At 39.5% G+C, this 9,422-nt stretch overlaps 1 protein-coding gene across 1 annotated transcript in view; it reads left to right on the top strand.

Moving 5' to 3' along the window:
• Positions 1 to 6,179: 6,179 nt before the first annotated feature.
• LOC144000936 (acetylcholine receptor subunit alpha-like) overlaps positions 6,180 to 9,422 on the top strand; it is an 11,391-nt gene continuing 8,148 nt past the window's right edge. The window contains exon 1 of the mRNA XM_077494750.1: positions 6,180 to 6,326. Coding sequence (XP_077350876.1) covers positions 6,275 to 6,326 — 52 coding nt within the window. The 5' untranslated portion in view covers positions 6,180 to 6,274. The remainder of the gene's footprint in view (positions 6,327 to 9,422) is intronic.

The raw sequence follows: 9,422 nt of genomic DNA, 5'->3' as shown, positions 1-9,422 counted from the left end.
CGCCGCGGCGAAGACGAACGATCACAACGCATCCGTGTCACAAACCGCCGCTTCCACAACTCTCTCGCTCGCTTTTTGTGGAGTGTCTGCTTCAGTTCAGCTACTCCCCAGTCTGCCACCTTTTGTTTGCCTGTCATAACTGTCTCCTTTCATCACACCGCATCACTGCCGCTTCCGAGTGTATGAAAGGAAAAGTCAAGTCGAACATGTTTTGGGAAACATGGAGGCACTTCAACCCAAATTGGCACAAGAGATTGTTGTCATAAGTGTCATAAATAAATATCTCCAATATGAGAAGGCCACAGGATTAAAGATGACGTGCATTTGTTAATTTGAGTGCACTCGGATAACCTTAAAGGAGCCACATGCTGCTTCACTAATTTCAATACACTCATTTTGAAGCGTTCACCCAAATCTTTATTTTAATCCATCGGGAGTCGCACCTTTGTGAATGTAGGCAAATTAAAAAGCTCACCGGCGCAAGTAAATATAGAATCGTATAACCCAGAATCCTCATTAAAATATTCAAGGACGCTTATCGTTAAGGGACGTGAGTAATCGTCTCCTCACCTGGAGCGCCTCCAGGGGGACGTCTGTGTTTGGAATGGCCTCGGACACATATTTCATTTTAAACAGGAGAAGCTACTAATGAAGAACAATCAAGTCTGCATGCTGTCTTTTAGACGGAATGTGTTGTTTTGTAAGCTAGCTAAAAAAAAACAAAATGACATTTCATCACGTGGGTAGCAAATGTGACAACTTTTCATCGGCTGTGACGTCTCCCAAAAAAATTCAATCTGTGGGAATGTTCCCGAATGCGAGACATGCTGATATTATCTTGTCTTCACAAATGACTTGTGAGGACAAGAGACGACAACACAAAGCTGCATTTAGCCCTTAAGACGATGACACGATGATTGATGTCGTTGCTAGGAAAGACACAACAACATGGAAACATTGCGAGGAGCGAGGAGCTTTAGTGGATTCTATAACTTGGCTTGAAAGCCTAACCTGAGCTTGAAACCATACCCTTGTTTTAACTATAATCATAATCAACCGTAACCTTGTTTTGAAAACATAAACCTCATCTATGGCTTGAAACCATTATTCATTTGAAAGACTTTGATGAAACCTTAATTGAAATTCTAAACCTTGTTTGAAACCCTAACTGTGTTTTGAAATCGTACTTTGAATCATTACTCCTGTCCTGAAAGCTTGAAAACCAAGTTTAGGACCATAACGCTGAATTGAACTCTACGTTTTGAAACGTTACCATGAAACCCTAACCCTGGATCAAATCCATCATGAAACCTTCACCTTTGTTTGAAACCGATCTCACAGTGATCCATTGAAATCCCTCTGATGATTGTGCCTTCTTTTGTATCAAATACATCCAGAAAGAGACTTAATGTTCATAAAGACACACAAAAATGTCCTTGGTAACTCAATTTTAGCATGCTGTTCATATCATCCACTAATAATTTACTCTTCACGGCTTACAATTTTCTCCCTATGTGCAAAAATACTTAAAAGATGTCATTTTTGTCACCAATTGCTCCCAGTGGAACCTGGTTTTTCATCATCTTTTTCATCTGCCTGCCTCTAATCCTCAGCGCGCTCGCAATTTAGTCATAATTACAAGAATCTGCATCTTGTGTGTAATCTAATTTCATGTACACGGCAGGAGATTTCTTCCTCCTGTCAACAACGGGGGAATTAAACCCTCGTGATGCACTAAACCACTCTCTAAAAATCAAATGTTGTCTAGGTCGGAGGACATCATCTGTTTCTGATTATCTCCTTCGTTCGTCCAATCAGCCAGCAGGCGCGTTCAATTATGTGTTTGTCCCGTAAAAAGGCGGAACTTTACAACACGTTCTTGTCAGGCAGAAATGGGGTCAAGTCTCAAGTAAGTCTTATGTCTTAAACCTCCAAGTCTCAAGCAAGTCCCAAGGAGTTTTGTTTTGGAATTAGGATTCCCATTGAAAGTTTCCAACTTTGAAAGTTCCCGGAATTTGACAACTCATCCTCATAGGTTATCTCAAGACAAGTCAAATCCAAGTCACACAAGTGCAAGTCCCAAGTAAGTCTCAAGTGAGTCCCTCATTTTGTCCTGGGCAAACCAAGCCAAATCAAGTCAAGTCCCAAGTCTAGAGATGGGTTCAAGTCACACATGCAAGTCTCAAGAAAATGTCAAGTCTTGGCCTTTAAGTCTATTTGTTTTGCCTTTGGCGAATCAAGTCAAGTCCAGCATAAGTCTCATGTTTAAACTTTCAAGTAAGAAACAAGTCCCAAGTCATTTTGTCTTGGGCAACTCGAGTACAGGTTTGCTCCAGTCAAGTCCCCAGTTCAGAGATGAGATCAAGTCACAAATGCGGAAGTCTCAAATCTGAGCTTTCAAGTCTCATTCAAGTCCTAAGTCATTTTGGCTTGGGTAACTCAAGTCAGAGGTGAAGTCCAGCTAAGTTCCTAGTCTTGAGATGGCTTCAAGTCACACATATGGAGATCTCAAGTAAGTTTCAAGTCTTAGCCTTCAAATCCCAAAATAATTTTGTTTTTGGGCAAGTCATGTCGCAGATTAACTTCAGTCAAGTCAAGTCCTATGACAAGTTAAGTGCCACTTCATGTGATCTTGGGTAAGTGAAGGCTCAAGAGGTGGCAAATCCAGGTCCAGAAAGTTAAAAAAATAATAATAATAAATAAAAAATAAAAATAAAAACAACTCCCAGATAGTTTGTTTACCTGCCATTTGAGTAGAAGCACCTGTGAACAAAGCCAAACTGAGACAGGGTTTTTACTTTCTGGATCTGGATTTGCCCCCTCTGCATGTCCCAAGTGACCCTGAGATGGGTGCAAGTCTCAATTGAGTGTCAAACCTGCCGATCTCAAACCAGTACCAAGACATTTTCTCTTCAGCAAATCAGACCAAGTCACAGGTTAGCTCAAGTCAATTCAAGTTCTGTGCTAAGTAGAGTGAAGTCAACTTTATTAATAAACTCTTTGCTGCAATTTTGCCTGTATAAAGCAAGAAGACCACTAAGACCGAATACCCCTTTGTAAGCCTACTGTATCGCACTTAATTGTGTCTCGAGTCAGGTAAGCTATCAAAACAAGTAATCCAAGTCCACTCGTATCCCAATCCTTGCTTTGTGCACCCAGAAGCTGTTCGCATGTCACTCTTCCCCCCCCCCCCCGTAGTGAAAGTTCCGCCGTCAGCAGAGGAAAGTTAAAATGAACTTCTAGCAGATACGCATCTGCCGTGTCAGAGGGGCCGCCGCTGCCAAGGAACAAAATGGACCGATGTTATCAGCACTATATTACAGATGTATTGAAGGACTCGGAGGAACTATTCTAAGCCACAATGGGGAGAATTAAAATATGCGTATGGTATTATCGTCACGGATATTACAAGTTGGGTGACTCGCAGGGGCTCTCGAAATGTGATGCATGGTGTTTCTATTTTGGGAACGCGTGACAAAAGAGATGTAAAACGTGTGTTTGTATGTTTGTGTACAAAATACACACAAGGGATTTATCAGTGATGGGGAGTCAGAAGCAAAGACATCTCAAACCGAAATTCTTATGTTTGTTCCATTAAATTGTTGTTGTCTCTGCACTGTTTCCATTATGTGTTTGTTTTTTTTTCTTTTCCAATCAGATTTCAGCTTCAACATGTCGATATGTCAATCCAATCTGACCAGGGTGTTCAGAATCAGTAATGACGGCCATTGTAACTTCAGTTATATAACAACAGGGCTGCTACAAACTTCAGATTTGCATGCATAAGTACATTTAAGAATCAGCATTTCTGGTGAGTAGGATGTATTTTGTGAATTTCCTCTATGTAGACAAATATTGTAAACAGATCCAATGTTTTATTTTTTATTTTCTGGCACGGTTTTGTGCTGTTGTATTGACTTTTTGTACAGTATTGATGGTTTCTATAACTGAGACGTTAAAGGGTGGAGTAAATCGAATCCGTCCCCACTGAAGGCAAAGGTACCAAATAGAAACAGTAGCGTGGCAGTTTATGTTATTCTTTCACAATGCTGCACTGACATCTAGTGGCTGCAATTGGACTGACAGAAAAAAAATATCTTTTGGTAGGTCATTTTAGGAATAGTAAGCTTTACGTTCTATTAGGAATGAGGATGGATTATGAGTAACTTTAGTTTTGGTTTACTGTTTTTGTTCATGTTTGTTTTGGTAAAGTGATGGGCAAAAAATAAACATGTCAGTGAATGGTTGAATAATATTTGATTGTTTTGTATGGATACCTTGTATTTATGGGTTACTAACTAACTAGCCATTAGCTAACTCAGCCAGTTGATGGATGGATGATTGAATGAGCATTCAGGTTTACTCGTGAATAAACAAGTAGAAAAAAAATACGAATTCAAATAATTAGACTATAAATATTATGTACTAAATGCAAAATCTTCAGTTTTTGTTTTGTTAGTCTGTCACTCTTTTACTGCATGAAGTTTTCAACTATCAGTTCTTGTCATGAGTATAAAATGCCCATTCACTTTTTTTTTTTTTTTTTTTTTAACCCTTCAAATTTCAGTTTATTTGTAAATCGTGTAGGATATAAAATGACCTTTATATATTCTCAGTACTGTTCCACTTAAAAAAATAAATAAATAAAGCAAAAATAATAAAGGTAGTCTTTTTACAGCCAGCAGAAGATGACTCAACATGTGAAATTAAAACTTAATTGTTCCCCATGGTCAGCAGAGGTCCGCTAAACTTCTTTAAAACAAAACTGTCATTTATTTGCTCTTTTTGAGTGCAGTGGTGCAAACCATTAAAATCCTCTTTCAGAAGAATATTACACAAAATTGCTCCCTTGTCTAAAAGCTGATTGTGTAATGAAGTACTGTAATGTGGTAGAAAACAAAATGCTACACTTTTCAAGTACATGTATTGATTCTCAAATGAAACTTATTTTACCCAAATTATTTGAGTGAATCTAGTAAATAGCGACAAATTGAAAAAAAATTTTTTTTTGTTTCGTTTCAATTGGCCAAAAGTGTCCATGAAAAGCAGAGTTAATACATTTTCATTTCCACTCACAGTCACAGTATGAATGAAGTAGCCATCAATGCAGTGAAATGAGCCAAACATTATTTTTAAGCACATCACATCCACGAGCAATACAGTGACTGAGTGCAAATGTTCACTTTTCTGACACACTGCAAGTGTGTTCGTGTGTGTGTGTGTGTGTGTGTGTGTGTGTGTGTGTGTGTGTGTGTGTGTGTGTGTGTGGACATGCCTTCCATTCCTGCAGTGAGAGCCGTCAGCTATCCTTCTGTCTGCCTCCTTGTCTGTTGTCCATCCATTCATCTGTCTGTCTGTCTGTCTGTGTTGTCTCTGTGGTCCTCGTCATGTGTGCTGCTTTGTGAGATGAGATAAGCACATGTGCACAATAAGTGATCAAACTGCTAAATTGTACCCACAATTTGAAATCCCCCCCCTACTTTGGAAACCTAAGCCTGGTTTGAGACCCTAACCCCATCTTGCCCTTAACATGGCTTAAAACAATCATTTGAAACCTTCACCCTTGTTTGAACCATTTACTATTTTATTTCAAGTTATCGGTATCACGATGTTGGCCGATACCAGTATACATCTTATGGCCGATTTATGATCAATAAATAGAAATGAGAAATTAGAATAGAAAATTGACATTAATTTCATTCAATTTAAAGGAAAAATGCTATAATGGGATATATAGGAAATTCTTAATATCGTGCTGGGGGGGGGGGGGGGGGGGGGGGGTTATACATGTCATACGGTATATACTGGTGGTATCAGTACTTGGTATCGGTGAGTACTCTTGCTGGTATCGGTCTGAAAATAAGAGGTAATGATTCGAACATCCCTACTCGAAACCCTATTGATTTGAGACCATACTTTAAAACCCTAAACCCGGTTTAAAACCCTAGTGGGAAATCCTAAACCTGTCTTGCAAAGCAAAACCTTAACCGTGGTTTGAAACCCTAATTTGAACCCGAGAACACACACTTGCAGCTGTCTCCAAGCATGCTGAGAGTTGTGGATGCTCTCCCAGTGGGTTTGGTGGGGTGGGGGTTGCTTTGCAGTAGACTTGCCCCGTGCCCTTAGAAACCAAAGCTGCCTTCCTGGCTTCCCATAACACGCCCACAAAGCCAACCGCTGCTGCTGCTTCACTTTAGTCGCGTGGAGGCGAGCATTCCAGCTCCCCTCTTATCTAATCTTCACTTTTTCTTCGTGTGAATAATTTGGAGGAGATATGAAGCTGTCAAAGTTGGACATGCTGTTTTGGATCTTCTGCGCAATGGCTGGTGAGTCCATGAGTGAGCATGTGAAATGTCAGTTGGATCTCCAAAAGGGGGCGGGGATCCAGTACAGGCACTTAAAGGCTCTCATTTGTCCATCCAAATGACAAAATTTGCAGTAAAAATACATTTCAGATTGTTTTTCCACTTTTAACAGGTCAGTCACAAGCCTGAAACGCACATATTAAATATTTGGAGACCACTTTATTGTTGAATGAGGCCTCCACATTGTGTTATTTTAATGAGACAAAAGAGCACTCCACAATGTTGTTTAATAATTACATAACATGTCAAGAATTAAACAGTTTGGGCAACATGATTACCTCACAGCTATTTTGTGTGACTTGTGTCATATAATACAGTCATGCAGACACAAACGAATATGATGTCAAATACTGTAAGCAAACTATAATAATATAACTTTTTTTTTCAGCAGGAAAAAATATATATGCACATGACTTTGGTCTATTTAAATATGTTACAGCACAATTTGTGTTAAAATATCAGTCGCCTAAAGCGTTTATTACACCGTTGCATGGACACTATGTATTAGCCTGTCTACACCATTTTCCATTCTGCGTTAGCATTTGAGCTAGTGGACTTAAACACAAACAAGGTGTAATTTTCTTAGTTTGTGTGTCTGGTAATGGCTTTGAACAGCTTTTTTTTTCTTTTTTCTTTTTTTTAAATAGAACTGTAAACTTGAAAGTTGGGGTCAAGTCGAGGTACCACTGAATACACAATATATCACTATTTCTATAAGAAATGGTCAGAATTGTGCTTTAGATTTACTAGCACGTGTTTGAGCTGGGTGGGGCTCTTGAACCTGTTGTTTTCCGCACAAGTGAGTTCCCCCCCCCCTCCTCGCCGTCCTTGAGATTCCCTTAAATGCGACAGCTCCGCATTGTCAGCATTCTCGCCCATGTTCAGATTTGAGGCATTTCGTCAGGGCAGCAGGTGTCCGCCGCCGCACGCTGATTTACAAGCCGGGAAAAGGCGGACGTTTAGTCACTTTGGACAAGGACGCGGTGACTCTGACTCTCTCTCCTCTGTCTGCTTCAATAGCTGTAAAAAGGCCTCAACACTGAAAGTTCTCATAGAAAATAACAGAAAATGGACATGCAATGTTTGACATCATTTTGTAATATTGTTAACAGATATTTGTGTGGAAAAAAAAAAAAGATAACTATGAACAGGAAAACATCAAAATAAAAGAACACACTGCAAAGAATGACAACTACTGACTTTTTTGAGGGGAAACTTGGCATCCATTATACAAAAACTTGAAAACATTCGTTTGCATCAACAATTCTGTAATTGCTACATACAGTTGGCGAAAGAGACAAGAGTAATTAGAGTGCCTCGTAGCACAGCATGAAAAGCTATGATGACTACAGGAGGCTTTAAGTGGATATAGTGTATTTTTATGGCTCACATATGTAGTATGTGTAGACATAAGATGCGTTTTCACAGGATATAGTGAAAGTATTTGATTGACAATTGAGAGGGGCAAAGTTTCATCACATTTTTCATGACTTTGAAGCCTCATTTTATATTATATATTTACATTTATTTTTTCTTTTCTTGTACTTATTTGTATACATTTTATTATTATTATTATACTTTTAATCATTCAACTTTCACAGCATTGTAAACAACACTTTTCTCTGTTTTATGCTGTGTCAAATTTAGAAGATATTTTTGGGTGGTTAGTGTTAGGCAAGGACAAACAAGAAGTATTATGGTACTAATAGGAGGTGGGGTCATTGGGGTCAGCCAGGTAAGGTAAAGGTTCGGATGAGGGTGGGTTTAGGACTAAGGTTTATTTAAAAAAATAAAAAATAAAATAAAAACAAAAATTTGCATTTCTCCCAGGATCATCTTCAAATTCCAAACTGCACTTGTGTGGTTACTTTCCCTCTATTCTGTATTTCTCAGGATTAATCAAGTGCCCCCAGCGTTCAAGGCAAGCCCCTTTTTTCCGCTGAGCGTAATTAATAACATCCACATTTTCCGATTCAGCGCGCGGAGCCGGCTGCGTGACAAATGGACGCCGGGTGTTTCCTGCCACCAACAAGCGGATAAAGACGCCGTAAAAGTTGCTAAATCACCGGACGGCCTTTTGTTTTATCGCCGGGCGAGCGCGTGCTCCAAACAATATTTACTAGCCAGCCGTTACGAGCACGTACATCAAATTGCAAAATTACGCCGATTTGATTGTTCTCGAGTGACATCACCCTGCGGGCTCTCTTAATCAATAACTCTTATGGGCCAATATTTCATCCTAAACACGTGCTTAACAGTGTAAAAGCAATTAATAATCTATTCAGATATCGTCAATTGCACTGAGATTCTACAAGGCCTGTCTGTTCGGGACTATAAAGGTTGTTTTATGCTCCAATAAAGTTGCACCGCGGTCTTGTATTGTAAGCAGCGTGATAGTGTTGACATTCTGAGCACATGCAGTAGAACCAATGCAAAAAATCTTCAGGAGAAAAGATGAACAAGAAGATTCAGTGAGATAACCGAAAATGCAATCTCGACAGCGCTTTCAATCACACAACGGAATTATCCGAGTAAGCAAATCAGTTGACGTATTGCATCATGATTAGGCTTGGGCTAGCCACTTTTTTTTAAATCTCCTGTGAGCAGTTTCACACAGGAGACGAGAGAGAGAGCAACTGTTCTAACACCAGCATGCATGAATAATAATAATAATAATAATAATAAATTATTATTATGCCAGTGGGTACTAGTTAGCCCCAGGACTACATGAGTAGCCGACAGGTCTGTTCAAAAATAGCTCACCGTTACATTTGTCAGGTTCGGTGTGGTGGTGGACCCAGATGCAGGAGGCCAACGAAGCAGGGAAGCAGAGGTGCTCAAAAATTAAGTAATTTAATCAAACCAAAACTAACTCCAAAACATAACCAAAACATGAGGGAAACATGGTAAACAAAGTGGCAGCAAGGCGTGACGAAAACAACAGCAACAACAATGAACCAACAAGAACTGAACGGAAAACAGGTGACTAAATACACACAGACTAATTGACAAAGACTAAACACAGCTGGGCAAGACACAAGTGGCAAGGTAAGCTGA

The sequence above is a fragment of the Festucalex cinctus genome, chromosome 14 (genome assembly GCF_051991245.1).
Source record: "Festucalex cinctus isolate MCC-2025b chromosome 14, RoL_Fcin_1.0, whole genome shotgun sequence".
Classification (NCBI taxonomy): Eukaryota; Metazoa; Chordata; class Actinopteri; order Syngnathiformes; family Syngnathidae; genus Festucalex; species Festucalex cinctus.
This window is presented reverse-complemented; position numbering and strand designations above follow the sequence as displayed.